The following is a 19710-nucleotide window of genomic DNA, read 5'->3' on the forward strand; positions in this document are numbered from 1 at the left end:
TGAGGTCACATGCTGGTAGTCTTGTGTAATAGTAGATGAAGGGGTTGGTGTAGGTTATTGTGTGTTTAAAAGGTACTGTTTTTCAATGAAGTCTGGTATGGTTGTACCATATCTGTGTTGGGATCCTTGCCTGTATTGGACTGCAAGAATGAGATATATAGTTAGTTTCTACTTTCATTGTTGGTCACCTTATAAAGTTGAATCTTCTGTGTTAAAGTTTAGCGAACATCAAACCATTTTTAGCTGCTTGTGAGCTTTTTTGCAGATGGAAACTAAAGGTTTCAGTACTTTTGTCCATCTTTGAAATATTTTCTTTAAGGGAGGCCGAGCAGTGTCACCTTTCTTTTCACATTTTCTACTTCTTTCTACATTCTCTCACCTACCATTAGATCGGACGTTTCTTTGGTGTTATCGACCCTGCCCTCATGAGAAGCCTGAGCGACTCCCTGTTCACCTTTAAGCAGACCTTTGACTACCAGTCGCTCTGTGACCCCAAGAAAGAGAGCAAGGCGGCTGCAGGCATGCGATCCGTCTATGTGGTGAGTTACATAAGCCAGAGATTATACACACACAACCTACCCCACACACACTTAAGCACCCCATACGTGCACACCCACACTTACATGTTGACACATTTTGATATCCATACATTTATTCATTTCTCTGCATGAGCTTACGGACAGATGCAAGTACACATGCAGCTATTTTTACTAATAACTGCTTCCTCGCACACCCATGCATACACACATACACCGTCACTCACCAGGGAACCATAAATCTGTGTAGAGCAGATGAGAAGGGAAGCAGAGGGTATGGTGAAAGTGTTAGAGCAGGAGTTGCAGTAACAGTAACAGGATTAGGTGGTCTGGCGTGCTTAGCTGACACACCAAGTGATGTAGAAAGGGGCACTGTTTTTCATCACTTACAAAACGTACAACTTTTAGTGAAATGATGCAGATTGTTGGCAGACAACTGATGAATTCATCTTAGATCCTGAGGGGTTTACATTACTGGTAGTGCTAGGTAGAGGTAATGAGCTGATATGAAAGAAAGAGTTAGGGGTTATTGTTAGGCAAAAAATCCCCCTCACTAATAGACAAACTTCCACATAATTTCCCAACTTGGACCATAAATGTGGACAACATGCTTGAGTGGCCAAGGTGAGATGAAAGCTGCATGTACCTACTGATCAAAGCCACTGTCAACAACCAGTGATGCCTCTAACACGGTTAGTTGAGACTCCTTGATGACTCAACACACCGTCAACTGAAGAGAAAGGACACGGCGCTGATTGACCAAAACAAAGCCCTCGCATGCTAAGCTTAATCAAAGCAACATGTCAGGCCTTTTATTTAAACCGTGTGCTACTTTGTTTTCTCACTGGCTCTTTGTTTACATATTTATGCTTGCATCTGTTGAGGAAGATTGTGCTCTAATTTCTTCCGAGAGGGAGGAAAATAAAATCTCTGACTGGACCTTTTGGTCTTTGTGCCTGGTAATAGTGAACTGTAAACACAAGCAGGATGTTCAGGTTGGATCAACCAGCTTAAAACCATTTGTTGCACATTTCATCGTAGATTTAAATTGATCCTCTTCTGATTCATTTTCATTTTGTTTGCCCCTCTCAGCCCACAATAGCAGATATTTTGAATTTAGGATGGTGGGCGACAGCTGCAGCCTGGTGAGTCTTTTTTTTTTTCTTAACCCTTTCCAATAAGGTTGGCATTAGTGTCATCCCATTTTTTTTTCTTTCAAATGATTCATAACAAAATGACACAGTATAAAACTAGAAATGTAATTCCTTAACTTCAGATCCTAATGGAAAGCAGGCAAGGATTTGCTCCTCCAGAATGGATGTATAGCATCTGTTTAGTAGTTGAATTATTCTCAAGACAGTAACATTCCACAAAATCTTCTCTTGATTTATGCTCTGTCTCTATTTCATGATGTCATTAACAGCTTGTTTTATGATATGTACAATAAAATAAAAATTCTGGTCACACACACAACATGGCCATATTTGTTAAGTCACAGCATACAATAAGACATCTTAATGAAATACTTTATGGACTTCAGCATGTTGTTAACTTTTGATTGACGTTAGCATTTACACAGATGATTTACTTTAAGTTATGTTCCAATGAATCCAGACTTTCTGTCATCCTCTGACTTTGTTGTTGCTCTTAGGTCAATCCTGCAACAGGTACTGGTCAGCATCACTTTCCCCAATGTCCTGGATGCAGGTGAGAACCCAGAGAAAAGAATAGTGCTTGGAGTTTTTAATAAAGTTTTTTGTAACACTGAGCAGTGACATCATTATAGAAATGAAATTGTAATACGTGTCAGACAGATCTAAAACAAAACATAGTTTTATGTTTTATAGTTTTATATGTTTTGTGGTGAAGATGATACTTGTTAAAGCATCTTTTTGTCTTAGTTATCTCAAAACCCAAACAAATGCTAAAACCACAATTATCTGAATAAGTGAGAAAATTGTAGTGAAGCAACCCTTCAGTGTGTGAGCATGAGGAACAATTCGGTAAGAGCCAGGCTTCAGCACCATGGAGTCTGAAGAGCCTGCAAAATGGAAATCCAATATGCTCTTGTGCAGCTTGATGTACAGTTGGAGTCAAGACAGTCAGTTGATGTTGGCACAGAGACATCATTTTTTTAAATTGTTATTTTGTACCACTACAGATATATGGGGCTGATAGATAACGTTTTTTAAAGCTGTACTACTCAGTATTTTTATATTATTAATGGCTAAAATTACTGTGTAATATGAAAGGTGTCAGTGTCTGTGATCAGTCCTCAGAGACTTTTAAACTGAAGCTTCTCTTCTGCTCTACTGAGCGTTTTAGTATCTTTCAGCTCATTGTTTTGGTTTTATGGCTTGCAATGTTACTGTTTTAGTTCCCTCTCACCGTGCTCATCAAGCAAGTTTCCAGAGGCAGTAGGCAGCTGCTTTCAGCAAAAAAAAACTCACTCTCGTAAACTCTGTACTATTTGCCTAGCACTAAACAGCAGACAGGGTTAGCAGCTAGCTAGGGAATATTGTGGAGCCTATCGGAGGTAAAGAGTCACATATTTCCCTCAGTAGCTGGAGGAGACCAAAAACAGAGCTAAAAGATGAGTGAATATTGGACTTAAATTTGTCAGAGACCACCACTTTAAATGATAATTTTATTGTTTGACTGCTGGATATATAAGTAGGCAGTTGTTTGCTAACATGTTTACTATATCTCTTCCAAATCACCTAGCAGGAAAGTATTCTTTGACAATGTTTAACTTTAATGTTTTTGATGTTTGAGTCCTTTGTCAGATATATATGGATACACATATACATATTTCTATAGTATATTGTTTGATATAATCGTGTGTCCTTCTACAGCTGAAATGGATGATGAAGTGTCAGATGCCATGCGTAAAGAGGTCTGCATCACCAAGCAAACTCAATATTACTTTATGAACAACAACGTGTCTTTCAGAGGCACAGTCGACTGTGAAAACTGCTCCAGGTAAAAGTTTCAAAACTAGCTTGAATCCCTGCACATACCGTACATACACACTCAACACCTCCCCTGACCTGCAGTGATACATTTGCATCCATGAGATACAAATGAAGTCCCCAGAGGTGGCACTCAAGAGAGGGCTGTAAAAATTCACATGCCATGAAGGTGAAGTCAAGTCACTAGTGCGGACCACCGTATTGGCATGTTCGTGTGTGTGACTGACTGTGCACTTGTGTGTGTACGTACGCCGTTTTAAGGCCCCCTCGTGCCGGCTAATGGAGTGCCTGCCCGCATGCCGTGCGGCGTTCCTGCACATTACCCGCACACACGTTTCTTTTTAACGACCACCATAAAATAGCAGAGAAAATCATTTGTGCACCAGTGACATGTGGGTTTCAGCAAAGGTCTTGGACAACAGTGGGGTGGCACAGCAGGTTTTTGTCCCCTTAGGAATAAAAGCAGTTAGGGAACTTGATTTAGTCATCCACAGTGTTCTTTTTATTGTGTTCGCAGTTTGGGGGTTGTGTTAAAGATTAAAGGGTTTGTGGAGTGTTGCTTGGTCATGTATGCGAAATAATTACTGCCTACTTTAGCAGCTCCTCAGTGAACACAATATTAAAGTAACAGACTAGAATCTGTGTCTTCCTTTCATTGCTTTCTGGTGAAATATTCAGCTTCCTGTATCTCTTGTGAGCATGTTTCATTGAAATTTTATCTTTGTCTTTCCTGGACTTAAGCCCACGTGTCAACAACTGCTCTTGTGTCTCTCGTGTGGCTACGTCTCTCCAGGCTCTATCACGCTGAAAAGCTGCCCAAGACGAACCTGGTCTTTATCATTGCTGATGCAGAACACACCTGCTCGTCCTGTGACGCCACCCCGATGAAACAGGAAGAAGAGCCGTGTATCCTTTTTACCTAACACAGTTATCATCTGGCAGGGAACGTTTACATTTGATTCAGTGAACAGATGTTGAAAAAGTTTGTATTTTTGATGAGATAAACATGGACAGACAGATTATGACATGTAGCTATCAGCTGATATTTTTACCACTGACTGCTGAGAGGAATCTTTCCGTAAACAACAGAATGTCCATTCTCCAAAGCTTCTGTAAAAGGGTTGTTCACCATCATTCATAATTCTTACCACTCAGTATTTCCCTCATTTACATTTCCTAAATCCCACAGCCATAATAATGAGTGAGCATTTCCGCAGTAATTGACATTTAAAATTTAGCCTGGAATTCAGATGTGTCTGCAGTGGGTTTCTCTGTGTGTCTGTCTGGCAGATGGTGGTGCAGGAAAATTTAGATGAATAGCTTACAAACAAATCCATGATCTCTCTCAAGTACACAGGGCTGGGGTCAATTATAGATTAAACTCCTTGGAAAACACAATGCTCAACAATGACTGCCACATCATTGAGGTATTGAGCAATGTGCTCAACATCCACAAAGAGACAACTTGGTTCATAGTCTTTCCACAATTAAACTGGTTCTCCTTCATTTGAACTGTAATGTAATGCATGCATGTTAATCAGACTTAGGTGTCCTCTTTTGTCGCTGCTATTATTGATACAATCACTCAGAAACTATGTACTGTTCCTGATTTTACCCATCCAGCTGAAGGTCCGAACCTCTGTGAACTGTATAAGAGTCCTCGGTACAGGAAAGGGCCTGCACTCTGCTTTGATAGCAACGAACATGTAAGTTGCTTCCATTAAACCTCGACTGCTTCGAGTAAAGAACAATTTGAACTTCACAAATGTGTTGCAAAGGGTGCTCTGTGTACGGTTTCATGTATGATATTGCCAAGCTGCTGAACAGTGAGACTGTTGCTGCTTTATTGCTCTCATAAGAATTAAACAAGTTTGAAGAAAATCCAGCCTGAAATCAGGGAAAGCCCCGAGGCTACTGTTTCACTGCTAGAATCAGTCTATGTCAGGGAAAGTTTAGGCTTGGTCACAGTTTAAAGGAGAGATGGCTTACAGCAGTAACGGAACCATTGTAATCATTTGTAAATCTGAACCTGACATTTTATTTTCAATACCCAGAGGTAGGCCGGGGCATTAAACTATATGACTGTATGACCTAAATTAACCATGTCATATTATCTGAATCCAGTAGCATTAAACCTGCATTATCTAATTTGTTTCTGATGTGTTTATCAGGGCAGTGCAACAAGCTCAAAACATAACAATGAAATTGTATCACCTTATACAGTTGAAACGCATTGCCTATTCATACATCCAGATTTGGGTCACAAGCATTAACATTAATATAAAATCATGTATCTGGGAGTCTGGAGACTGTAAGTCAAATGTTCTTTCTCCTTTTAGCTGGGTTTTGTTTTGTAGAAACTATTTAGGGCTCTCTAGCTTCCAAATGCTCCACTGCTGACAGCTAACTTAGTGTTTAGTGCTAGGTAGTTAGTGTATAGTGGGTTTATGAGCGAATACACTGGTGGAAAAACAGTAAATTTACAAGAAATTAGCTGAAAGACAAAAACCAGGAGAGTTGGGCATCCCTTTTGACATTATACACAGTCATTTGATCCATAAAATGAAAATATATACAACATGTAACCAACAATACAACCAAAAAAGACCATCTTTTAGTAGTCAGACTGCAGTTATTCAAAAAAAAGAACATGGTCGCATTTAAGGTATCACGGTAGATGATATTAGGAGCATTTTTTCCATATCTGTTTTTTTTTTTTTTCGTGATGATACATCTTGATCTGTTTTGACACCTGGAAAATAAGAGGTAGCAACAGCAGCGTATTAGGGACCAATAAAAAACAGAGACCAGAAGGATTTTTTAAAAAAAAGGTAAAACTTTCAGCCTCTCTGGCCAGAGCCCAAAATCCCCAAGCTGCTCTCCTGATATGGAAACAATATATCAGTGAAGAAATCCTACCCATGGCACCTTTCCATCACTAATATCTTTACATGGTGCATGTCATTTCATTTTTGTTTTTTCGCAATCCCTCGAAAGCTGTATTAGTGCAGATTTCCCACACAAAGACAAACAGTCGGTTGTTACTCAACTTATGAATTACTAAGCTAAACAAACAATTTTATGAGCAGCACTGAATCACTGCGTGTGAAACCTCTGTGCTTGACTGCTCTGTTTGTTTTCACTCTATAGTCTTTTTCCAATGTCTTATGAATTAAGTCTTATGCCTGCACTGTCTTGCTCACTCACATACACACACTCCTATATACACAAGCACCCTCCCACACACTAACTCTTTCTCTCACACTCTTGTCTTGGAAGTGAATGCATCTGTCTTGCACTACTTGTCTACTGGAGCAAATTTTTCTGCCTTTTCTGCTCATATTTGCTTTCTAACTTCTTGCTAACTATGTGGACCTTTTGCTGCATGATTCTCTTTCTCTCTTTCTCTCTTTTCTCTGTTTCCTGTTCTGTGATTGGCTGTTGATGGTTAGGATGAGGCCATGTGCCGAAGGAGCGCAGGCTCCCCATTGGTTTCCTCTCTGCTCATGTTACTGCTGCCACTGTTCATGTGCTGTCTCGGGTCAGTCCCATAACGCTAGCTCTTTCTCTCTCTCTCTCATTAACATGTTATCATTATCTTACATTCAATCTAACCGTCTTTGCCTTGTAACCCTTGCTTTCTTTTCCCTGATGTTTTCCTCACCTAATCTCGTCTTGTATTTTTACATTTCTGCTTTGTTTCACTACTTCATTTTTCCATTGGTTTCCTTCAGTCCTTGTCACTTTCTCTTATGTTCTACCACCATCTGTCTTCACCTCCCCCCCTTTACCTCCCTGTCTCTCTCTGATTCTCGCCAACATTTTCTCCGTCTCACCTGACTTTGAACTTCAAGCTATGCTCTTTGTACCTTTCCCCATCTATCATTATCCGTCACAGGCAATAAACTCTAGTGTCTATCTCTACTGACATCTGATTAGTGATGTAGCCAGACGCTAGCGAAAACAGACCACTCACTTCTCATTTGCATCCAGACGCTTGTACGTCTCTTAATGATTCTCAACTGTTTTTCTCTTGGCCAAAAACATATCTAGGGAAGACATTCTTTCCCCTGTACCTCTCCAGATGCTAAGCACACAGAGAGTATCATATCCATTTTTTGTCACATATAATGGCCCAGAGTTTTCCAGTCAAGTATAAAAAAGACATTTTGAAGCCTTTTTATATTTTCTCACCTCTTATTCCCTGCAGAGTTCAAATTGACCATTTGCTAAGCTTCACCTGCCTTAGTGTTGCTAACTTGCTACACCTGTCAGTTTACAATGTTAACAGCAGCAGATTTACCACACAAAATTCTTAGTAATTGCTGAAAAGGGTCTTGATTTCAGACAGAGGCAGACAAAAAAGACTCCAGGGAGCAAAATCAATGGTTGCCAGCTGAAATGGCCACTGGCTCTGGCAGAGTTTTTCAGCTATATCTATCTAGCTGGCTCGCAAACCTTAGCTTCATGAATTAGTAAAAAAATATTGCCATCAGCTGACTTCTTTATGTTTTTAGTTGACTTGTTTTACATCTAGAATCCTATAAAAGAGGTCTTAAATATGCATTAGATGGCTACATACATGATATCGTTTGAAAAAAAGGAAAAACGAAAGCATGTTCTGAAAAGCGAATCAGCTTTAAAGCTCAAAGAGAAAGAACTTTTAGGGTGAGAACTAACCAATGTGTTCAGCAAATGTTATGCAATCTCAGATAATCTTGTGGTGGTTGTTAGAATGTAAGTGTTCTGAAATCCAGTATAGCAGTACAGGGTTGCTAATGTTAGCCACTGTCTATCCAGCTGTGATTAGACAATAGCTGCTCGGGGGAGGGGTTTAGCAAATGGCCAGCCGAAAAATGTTTATTGTGTTGCTTTTAACAAACAGTAACTTCACTTCTTTTCCTCCCTGCACGGCACCAGGAGGAGGACCCTGACTGTGGTGGGGCATCCGGCCTGAGTCCCTCGCTTTGGTTAATGGTGGCCCTTCAGCTGGTGCTGCTCTGGGTTCTGACTGGCTCCAGAAACAATCCTGTCCCATCATGACCTCTGAACAACCTGATCACACCCTCTACGCCCTCCCTCCGTATCTCCAACATGGCAACCAGCATGCAACGCTGCCACTGAAATGAAAAACACCCAATGAGAAGCGCTTATAACAAATAAGCAAAAACCTGTGAGCAACACGTTCTGCCAGTTTCTTTTTTGATACCTTAATTTCCAAGGGTTTCTCAAAGTGATTTCACCCAGTGCAAGGGTACAAGTGACAAAAGAAATGTGTATCAGAAGATATCGGTTTGAACAATAAGACCTCAACCTATGGTTATCCTTCACCCCTTCAATGGTCCCCGCCGGCTGAGATTAGAAGAATCTACAGATTAATTTTGATTGGCGACTTACGAACTTTCTCTGGCTTGATGTCACTGATGAGGGAGATCGGACTGCCTTATAGTATTAGTGGGATTGAAATCATAATGGGAAGGACTTGCTGTTTATTGAGCATATTGAGCAGTTATATTCACCACAGCCAGGAACAGTGCTGTCCTTTGCAAGCGTACAATTTATTTTAATTCAATTTGCATTGGCTGGTTATTAGGTGTTTATTGTTTTGTGGTTGAGAATTTGGCTAAGATTGCAGTAAGAGATGCCAGATTGTTACATCACAAGCTTTTGCCCTTCATTTGACTCAGTTTGGTTGCTGATTATATTGTCTCAGTCTGATTTTTACATAGCACCACCCAGACAGAACATTTTCACAATGTCTCTTAAGGGCATTGCATTCACTTTCACCCCGTGTTCTTTCATATAGATACTTTCATATAGATCATGTATTTGCAGTGTGGAAATCATGTTCATTGTTAGGTTTATGCACAGAAACCAACCCATCAGCTGCCACAGAGCACCTGCTTCTGAGTGTATGGATTTTAACTTTGTAGCTGAAGCATCTAACCATCAGGCCTGATCAGGAGCGGTAAATGTATCTGGATTTCCTGCCTTGGTGTTGGATTGCTCCAGTGCAAACTTTGTTGCCATAGCACGCATTAACCAATCAGGATGAGCCTGGCTGGTATCTTGTGTGTGCTCAGTGGACAAAATCTCTAGTGCCATGTGGACTGTGTGACTCAAACGAACCCTTTAGCTTTAGCTACCCTGTGGCTACTGAATGGAGAGACGTGTAGCATTTATTTATTCTACTATTTATTGGTTATTTAAATGAAGGATCAGGACAGTGTACTACTGTTTGTTTTATTGCCACTACTAAAGAAAATGAATGAGGGTGATATGCAGGTTTGTACTTGATGTTTTGTTCAACAAAAGAAGGAAAGAAGTGTGTTTGTATTCACTGCTGTCACTTTTTAAATTAAATGACTACTATCTGCACTGCAATTCAAAGTGCAGCTGTTATTTGTCTTTACAGGTTGGTCTTCTGGCTGAAGAACAGCCTCTGTCTCTATGTAGTGGTGAGATTCCCTCTTGCAGTTTATTATTCTGTGGCACAGCAGTGGGAACTCCATGCTTATGAGCCTCTCCTTTGCTCTATTTAATTTTCCCTGGTCTTGTTTCATTTTGTGTATCTTCAGTTTCATATATAGAACAAACTGTACCTAACAAAAGCAAGAAAACTTAGCAGATAAGTTATTGTAGATGATAGTTAAATAGTCAAAAAAATAAATAAATACTCCAATCAGCCAAACAACTGCTGCAGAGTAAAATAAATATGTCAAAAGAATAAAAAACAATAATAACAGATTACACAGGACCAAAACCCGACTCTTAAAACAGTCATATACCAATGCATTACTAATGTCAGCAGAGATTAAGTGAAATAAACCATTTCATTTATTTCAGCATGAAAATATAAATCCACCCTGAACATGTAGAAAATGACATGCTGTATTTTTGGTTAAATTATGTACTCACACAAAATTGAGGATCAAAAGGAGATATTACAATTACAGAGGAAATTACAGGCAGAAAACCTAGTTGTGATTATTTACAAATCAAGCTTTAAATCGTTAAACAGAAAAATGTAATTTTTACTTAAACCAGCTGTGCTTGTTTGGCGCTGCCGTCAATGAGTAATCATACAAATTCATCATGATTTAAGTGTCTGTTGGTTCAAGTTAAGAATTGACAGTCACAGGTTTTAATGGTTCATATGTACAGTGGGGAGAAAAAGTAAGGGAACCATTTGGAATGACCTGCATTTACGTATAAATTTGTATTGAAATACAATACAGGTCTTGTTCTTAACAAACACAATCTGTGTTAACTATAAACACCCAAATCATTGTATTGTTTTTGTTCATATTTAAAACATCATTCAAACACTCACAGTGTAGTTTGGAAAAAGTGTGTGAACCCCTCAGCTAATGGCATTACCAAAAGCTAACTGGAGTCAGGAATTATCAAACCTGGACTCCAACCAATGAAACAAGACTGAAGGTGTGGGTTAGAGCAACTTTGAAATATTAAAAAAAAAAACCAACAAAAAAAAACAGCTTAAATGGTTTGAATTTGCTGTTCACACAAAACATCTGGTGAAATGAGCCATGCCTGAGCCATGCCTTGCAAAGAACAGATCTCGGAAAACTTACGATTAAGACTTGTTGATTTGTATGAAGCTGAATGGGTTACAAAGTCACCTCAGAGAGTTTAGATATTGATCAGTCCACAGTCAAATTGTCTATAAATGGAGATGATTTGGTTCTGTGGCTAAAATGACTCCAAAAGTGCAACAATCAGTGACATGACACAGAACCACGGAGTAACAACTGAATGCTTAAAGGAAACTTTGGAGCTGGTTAATATCTTTGTTAATAATGAGGCTGCCATACACAAGTTATGGTGCGTGGTTGCATGGAGCATAGTGGCCATGGCAGGACACCATGAGGAAGCTGCTGCTCTCCGAAAAAACATCACTGCACCTGAGTTTTGCCAAATAGCAGCATGACATGCCACAGCACCACTGGGAAAATGTTCTTTAGACTGATGACTGATGAAACTAAGGTTAATTTGTTTGTATGAAGCACCATGTATGGTGTAAAAAGGGCACTACATACCAACATCAAAACGTCATCACATGATTTGGAGCTGCTTTGCTGCCTCCGGGCGTGGGCAGCTCGCCATCATCGAAAGGAAAACGAATTCCCAAGCTTATCAAGTTATCCAGTTACAGGATAATGTCAGGGTGGCTGTCAAACTGCTGAAGAAGAAGTTGGGTGATGCAGCAGAACAACGACCCTGAACATCAACAGATTGACTTCAAACAAACAAAATCCACCGGGTGGAGCAGCCAGATCTTAATCCAGTAGAGATGCTGTGGAATGACCTGAAGAGATCGGCTTACACCAACATCCTGAGAATATGTCTGAGCTGAAGCAGTTTTGTAGGAAAAATGGTCCAAAATTCCTCCTGAACATTTTGCAGATCTGACCAGCGGCTACTGGAAGAGCTTGTTTGAAGTTATTGCTGCCAAAGGAGGTTCAACCAGTTATTAAATCCAAGGGTTCACTTACTTTTTCCACCAGCACTGTGAATGTTTAATGGCTGTATTCAGTAAAGACACAAAAGTTTATAACTGTTTATATAATATTAACTTAAGGACTGTATTTATCCACATTTGTGGCTTAGATGAAGATCACATCACATTTTATGACCAGTTCATGTAGAAAACCAGGTAAATCCAAAGGGTTCAGACACTTTTTCTTGACCACTGTAGGTTCTGTGTGATGCCTTATCCGTTCACTGAGAAGGCTGAAACCTCCCAGAACACTTCCTATTCTGTTACAACTGTTCAGTGATATTAGATAGTTTAGGGATACACTGAAAATTCAACTGTTCATCTGTTTAGCATCCAAAACATCAATAGAAATAGTAATTTGGTGGTTTTCTGGGACCACTAAAACAAACCAGGGAGTGCATTTCAAGTGAATATTCAAATAAACACGGACATGTGCATGCAGGAAATTACTAACTCTGTGGGAACATGAAAACATGTAATTACTGACATTTGTCTCTGACCTTCCTCATAATTCTTTCAGCTTAATTATTGCTGTTACATCACAGTGAATAATGTCATTTCTTAACTGTACGCATTCCTCCAAGTCAGATCAAGGAATGCTAGCTGAGTCTTATTTTGTGGCAAAGCTCCACCACCATCAACAAACCACCACCATCGTCATCAGTAATTTTCCATGTGGTCTGGTGTGCACTTTTTACTCTCAATGTTTTCCTCCATCTTTTAACTATAACCTTCCAACTAAAACAATGTGGTGAAGCTAACAATGGTGTTTATGCTCCTTTTACATTTACTAACAGTCAAGAAGATCAAGTGCCATAGGACTCTCTTATTCTCTGGTGGAGAAACCTATTATCCTAATATAACATTTATGCAACGTTACCAAGGCAAGATGCAAGTCTCATAAATTGTTTCCCTGTGCTGCATGGTAGTGGCTGATAATTTGTTTAAAAGAAAAAGAAAAAAACAACATATTCACTGTGCTCCTGCTTTAGTGTGTAATGTTGGGAAGCATAATATCCTGGGTGTCAGGTATTTATTCATGATATGATAAGGTATGATCAGCTATTACTGCCTTTCTCTTGGGGAGACAGCATTTGGCTCCGGTCTAGTCTGATTTGACCGGGGAAAAGGAATCTGACTGGCCAGTGTGAGGTCTGAACGCACTATTCTCTATCTGTCTGATTGGTTCAATCCATGTATGGTTCAGTATGAATTTTAAGGACCATTCCAGTGTTTTGGCAAGTTTTATCCCATTAACTACAAATCAAGAATACTTAGATGCTCATTTCTTATGTTGAAGTGTACACATGCCACCATCAGCATGTCTTCACTGTCATTGTGAGCATGCTACATATGCTAATGTTAGCATTTAGCTCAAAGCTCTTAGAGCAGCTAGTGTGGCTAAAGACTTCCTAGCTTGAAGCAGCCGTTAGTTTCCATTCATTTGACTCTTGTAAAGTTATTTGATTGAAATGCATCACGTTGACCTGAAATCTGAATTAATTTTGTCATAATCAATGTTTGTCAAGAGGCTTTTACCACTTTGACCCAAGCCTGCGGAGTTTACCACTGAATTAAACTTGATTAAAGGCCCCATGAAATGAACATCTGCCAATATTCACAATAAGTTCCCCTTAAACTTTGTGTTTCTATGGGAAACATGTAGATATATGGAATCAAATAGTGACACCCATTTCATATGGACTTTATCACACAATGAAATGGCAAGAAGCTGGTGACTGCCTGAATCAAAATAAAATGAAAGTAGTAGCAGTAGTAGACTATAAAGCATAAATGAGCTGTAGTTATGAATCTAAAAGCTAAAACTAGCTCAAACTCTGGTATGGTCATTTTGTGCAGAGACATGATACGAAATGAGTGAAAATGCACACCATTTAAAATGAACCCTTATTAGAAATGCAGCGAAAACACAGGAGAATGAACATGAGCTTCTTAGTTGTCCACATGTTCCATTCTACTCTAAAGTGCTAAAATCAGATGCTGTCACCTCAGGAATAATATACTCTCAATGTGATATGAAGTGTTTTTGATTCTGTTGGTGCTCTCTGTATGGATCGTGTGGGTTGGCCTTTTTATTTCTGGAATCTTGAGGATTGCTTAATGTGTGGTTTTTCCTTTTTGTTTTTGTTTTTTGTGTCTGTTACCTTGCTGCCACTCTCTGGCAGACGATTGGCAGACCTGTCAGTCAGTCTTTCCCTGCCTTTGGTTTTAAGGCAGGTGTTTGATAGAGGTGTCCACCAAGTCATCCCTCACCAGCTTTGGGAGTGTCTTGGTGGACCCTCTGTCAGTCTCCCTCGATTGTGCTTTAATATGTTACACTTTAGTGGAACTCGATTCTCCAGAATCAGTCATGTAAAAGTTTGTACAAAAACTGATGTTCTCAACAAAAAGAAAAAAAGAGCAATGTTTATAATCCTGGGGAGGACAAATGTGTATGTGCAAATAAGGTATATTCAGAATAAAAGTTTATGATTATTATCTGTTGCATTGCGTTTAGAGTTCTGCCTGATCTCTTTTTCTTGCAAAATGTCTGTTTTTTTCCACAGTGGATCGGATTTCTGTTACTAACTTCTGTCACATTGCCAACACACATTTCCCATCCAAATGTGTGTGAGAATGAGAAGGAAGCACCCTGAGTCTGCTCCCCCAGTGTCTAGCCAACATCAGAAACTGACGTGCAGCCAAAATCAACAATGTCCAGGAAAAGAAACGACGGAGGCGTAGGCCCGGCCACATCTCTCTACAACATTGAATTTAGTTCAAGGACACGTCCATTAACAACGACCTGCAATGTGCCTCTGGTCATAAATTTGCAGTAATTTCTGTTTTCCCTATTGCATGTTGATCAAATGGTAAGTGACTTTCTCGTTAGCGCAGTCTGCTTTACACTTGAACCTGAAACCAGCTGTGGTCAAATCCAGATTCTTAGAGCCACTATTCCTCACTGCCCCCCAAAGACAAACTACAGGCTCATTTTACTCTTTATTATGGACGTTAAAACTAACCTTAGTGCTAGGCCCTGAAGAAAAACTGAAATCCTTTAGGTGCGTGGGGACGTTTTAAATGAGACCAATTACAATGTCTTTAATATTTATTTTTTAATAAAAAATGGCCTTTATTGTTGGTAGAGCAGCTGGTGAATGACTATACAGAGACCAATAATATGAAATTACATATTTTACAGACCCTGTGACAGAAATTGATTACAACAACATCGACCAAGAATTTGTGAAAGTGCTGTTTTAGGTAAGTATAATTCGATGCACTCTGCATCAGTGAAGAAACTGAATACTGGTTCAAAATATGATTTATCAATATCGCAATGCAAAGAAATTACATAGTACATTTCTTCAGCCCCCTTGGATTTTGAGTTATAAGCCCTGTCTGTTATGTTTTGTAACCACAGCATATTTTTCACCATGCGTAATCGCTGTTTTTAATGCATTCTCTTTCCTTGAGTGAATATTGTATGAAAGATTTATTATTATGCTAAAGAAAAAAAGCTGTGTTTTCTGGTGACAGCACCCTGTCTTTCTTGGACTCCACTGTTTTTCTCCCGAGCTCTTCCTCTCCAAAAGTGTTATTCCTTGTCTGTCACAGATGAGTTGCGATGTCAACAGCACACAGTGGATTTCCTGCCAGGGGCTCTGGATTTCGCGTCTGGCAACTAGATGACCCAGTTGGTTTACACGAAGAGGTCATTCCTGTTGTGTTTTTGATTGTTATCCTAAGTCTCTGGGCTTGTGTCCCTGTGTCACTGATTGATATCTGGCCTGAAGTCCCATAAGTAAACGGCCTCTAGGGTAAATATGAAAAGTTTATTATGTAAGTAATTACATTTGTAAGTATTAACAGTGCTCTCATTACACCAGCAGGTTTGTTTTTCCAAAATGGACTTTCCAAAGAGTGTAGAGATGGTGTCACATGTCGTTTGTGCACCAGAATGAACCTTTAAGTGCTTTATAAAATGGGATCCCACATGCTTGACTGGGAACGGTAACATACTGTAGCTCACCGCTTCATATATATGCATGTACTGCTCTCAAAACCCTTTCTCTGCCTCATCTCAGCTAATGCTTACTCTTGCAGTCTTGACTGTGCTAGATGAAGAAGATGTGGTTTCTGCCGTTTCCCCTGAAATTCTGTGGAAGCGATCCTGCAGTTTCAGTGGCTTTGGATTACTGAAGAGTACATTGTCCCCACACGGAACCTGTTTCATGCCTGTAGACAAACCCGGCTGACCACCGTTGAGAGTTTTGTTTTTGCACAAATGCAGGCTGCAAAGGATCCAGTAGGCACATGTTTGTTGGGAAGGAAGAACAACTTTGTGGTTATGGTTAAAAAACAACATTTTGAGCCTCAACTGACAACAAAGAGCAAGGATAAGACCACCAAGGCATTGTTGAGGTTTTGGTTTGTCTCCACATCTCCTGTCCTGTAGCTCTTCTGTGTAATTTTAAAGGTCATTACTTCGACTCTGTGCTCAAGAGGCACATCTGTAACCATCCTGATCCCAAATGAAGTTCTTCACCCTTCATTTAAATTTCAAACACCTCATAAAGGCATTTGTTTGGCACAGGATCAAAACCCAATCACAACTGGTGTAGTAAATATCTTGTGATTCTTATGGCACAAGGGGATCTCATTACAGGGAAGTTGAGATTGATATGTTTAGCATATCTTGTTCTTCCCCACAGGATTTCTTTTTTTCGCCGTGCCTCTCTTATTCGGAAAGGCTGTACCCTGAGGGTCAGCAGTCAACTGCATGCAACTCCCTACGTTCTTGTGTTTTTTTAGATATTAGATTACGATGACGGAGATTACAGAGGCAGCATGGCATTCTTTCAGCACACATACTGACAGTAAGCAGCTCCAGGTAGCCTGTTGTTTCTGGAAAATGAATCTGAATATAACATATCTCCCCATTTATCCTCAGAGTTGGGCTGTAGATATGAAATCAGTTTTGCTTTTATCATCATGAATTTGATAATCTGATGATTTAACTCTTGAAGGCAGGGCAAGAAGACCCGCCGCCATCGCCTTCTCCTGTGACGTGACCTCGCATCACTTCACCTCCTTGATCTCTTCAAGAAGGTGTTTAGAAGCGAATTTCAGAACCTTCTTCCACACACCTGGCCAATCACTGAACTGTGTGTTCTTGTTAGACTTGTTAGTCATTTTTGGAAAGTCACAAAAATTGTTACATGTCATCTTGTAGTCTAGTCTGACATCAGAGAGGTGATGGCGAAGAGAGTTTCATATGCTGTTAAAACAATCCAACAAGCTCTTTGTTTGAAGCATACTGAGGTCCTAACTCTATATTTGAAGTGACAGTTTGGATTTTTTTTGTTTTTTTTGTTGGTTTGGTACATTTTGTTTAGAGTTGAAGTCTTTTTAAAATCCAGCAGTCCAGCCAAGCCACTTTGGATCCGCTTCAAAGTGGTGGTCTGGGTTTCACCTTGAGTGCATTTATGTGATTTCCTAGGGACCACATGCTCATTTTAAACAAACAATGTCTTTGAACGAATCTGACACTTTTTTGTGCATCATTATGCAAGAATTACAGCAGGTAGGTGAGCGGACCATCTGCTCGAAATCTGGAGTAAAGAAAATATCAAATGACACGTCGCGCAGGTGACAGAGATAAAGAAAGGAATGTCTTATATTTTTAATCTAACCGAAAGTTTAGTTCATTCTTGTGTGTAGAATCAACCCTGCAATGAAGAAAATGTGGAGTCGAGCTTTACGAAAAGGGCAAATGGTTTGGCAAAGTCAAAGAACTTCCCTCGTATTTGCAAAACAGCGAATCCCAAATATCCGCCACCTGCTCTGTTCTCTCTGCACCACTTCGGATCCCCATTGGAAGCTCTGTTACTTTCTGACTCATCTGCAGGTCATTTATGCACTCACTTTGTTGTAATTGCTGCAGTCTGGTAGCATTGGCTTTTCATGTTCCTTTCATGTTTTTTGGCCGCAGAGAAAGTGAGGCTAAAGTGGAGGCCCCAGCTGTATCGGGAAAACAGAAAAGTGCACTGGGCAGATGTCTGACGCCCTCCCTCATCAGGCCGTACAGTGACCGGTACGAGTGGTTTGATGTGGTTTTTGAATCATCAGCATCACCCACGGTTTTGGATCAGCTTTCCTTGACTGGAAATATGAGTGGTCCTTATCTCAGAGGAGAGCAGAGCAGAGCAGAAGAGAAAACAGAGGAGCACTTGTAGAGGTTTGCAGAACAAGCTGTCAAAACTTTGTCTTTAAATAATGGTGTCCAAAACAGGAAAGGGGAAAAAAAATGGATGTTCAGCTACTCTTGAAGACTGATGGAAAAATTTCATTCACTCTTGGAGATAAATTGAGAGTCTCAGGAAACACTTTTATTGAAGTGTTTTAGAAAACACTTCACAAACAAGACTCTCATTCATCTCTGTTGTATCGCAATGAAGGCAAAAACACAAGGACACAAATAAAACGAAAGCTCTGTGTATTGCTAGATATTACAAGAAGTAATTGAGCAAATATGTTTCTGTGTAATTTGGATGAGCGGACTGGAAAGGAAATGATTATTTGTTTTTTGATAAAGATTATTTGCTAACAAAGCAGTGATGCAGCATGAATCAGTCACGCAAACCATGTAAATGGTGGAAGTTCACTGGATTGTCTGGATTTGTCAGCATCTGAATCTCAGGAGGCGAGATTCCTCTCCTGGCAGACAGATTTTTAACTGACCCACTGGCTGACTGGCTGGTTGCCTTACTGACTGTCAGACCAAACAGACAGATTCATGCACAATGAGTCACAGGCAGACGCGTATAAGATCAATCTGATAATAGGCAATTACATAAAACACAAATAAAGTGAGGCAGACATGTTTTATTCTGGTGGAGTGTGAGTTATTTCCTGTGCCAAGAGCTCCAGGTGTCTGATTGGGACAGCCAGTCAGCATTTTGACGGCAAGTAATAACACTGTGTGATTAAGCACCAAGGTCTGGCGCACGCAGAAAGTTGACTCTCTTAAAGATCCTCTGACACGCCAGGCCCCATCACCTGTGGCTAAACCTACAGCTGTACCACACAACGGGAGCTATATGCAGATGTGCACATTCCTAAAAGCCCACACACACTACATGCATGCATACAAAAATATGGCCATAAAAGTGCCTTTCACCTTCACATATATGCATAAACAATCATACTGCATACACTACTTTCCCGAGCAAAAGTGACTCATTTACAAACTTTCATCTCCAGTGCAGACAACTCACGCAAACACATACCGCCCACAGACACACACGCAGAGAGGAAGAAATCACAGGCAAGTGCAGCAACTCCCCCAGCACTATCAAAGGGTTGGTGCGTGTGTGGCACACGGGTAATTAAATGCTGAGTAAGTGCAAATGTGTGTTAATGCATAATTAGTGCAGTGGAAGTGGGTGAGAGAGTTAAGGGAAGAGAGTTTTGGAATACACTCTTTTTATTTTTCGGAGTGTTAGATGAGAATGTAAATATCACCCTCAATTTCATGGTGTTAGGATATGATGCCTACACAAAAAAAAAAATAGTTTCCACGATTGATACCACTGTAAGATAAACATCAAGCTCCAGTACAGCCAGTACCCGATTAGCTTTGTTTACCACGAACACTTGAAACGAGGGGAAACAG

The 19710-nt window shown here is 40.0% G+C and overlaps 1 protein-coding gene across 2 annotated transcripts in view; it reads left to right on the forward strand.

Annotated features, from left to right (window-relative positions):
• LOC139634847 (voltage-dependent calcium channel subunit alpha-2/delta-1-like) overlaps positions 1-14528 on the forward strand; it is an 89369-nt gene extending 74841 nt beyond the window's left edge. Inside the window, exons 33-39 of one of the 2 annotated variants that reach the window (XM_071501530.1) lie at positions 390-539; positions 1629-1681; positions 2188-2243; positions 3392-3518; positions 4302-4414; positions 5132-5214; positions 6961-7077. In XM_071501530.1, the coding sequence (XP_071357631.1) occupies positions 390-539; positions 1629-1681; positions 2188-2243; positions 3392-3518; positions 4302-4414; positions 5132-5214; positions 6961-7062 (684 nt within the window). In that variant the 3' untranslated portion in view covers positions 7063-7077. Of the gene's footprint in view, positions 1-389; positions 540-1628; positions 1682-2187; positions 2244-3391; positions 3519-4301; positions 4415-5131; positions 5215-6960; positions 7078-8428 lie in introns of those variants that run through there. The other variant, XM_071501529.1, reaches the window with a different exon arrangement.
• Positions 14529-19710: the final 5182 nt, after the last annotated feature.

This window comes from Trachinotus anak, unplaced genomic scaffold, assembly GCF_046630095.1.
Source record: "Trachinotus anak isolate AG129_WGS33_773 ecotype Australia unplaced genomic scaffold, CSIRO_AGI_Tana_v1 ptg000018l, whole genome shotgun sequence".
In the NCBI taxonomy this organism is placed as follows: Eukaryota; Metazoa; Chordata; class Actinopteri; order Carangiformes; family Carangidae; genus Trachinotus; species Trachinotus anak.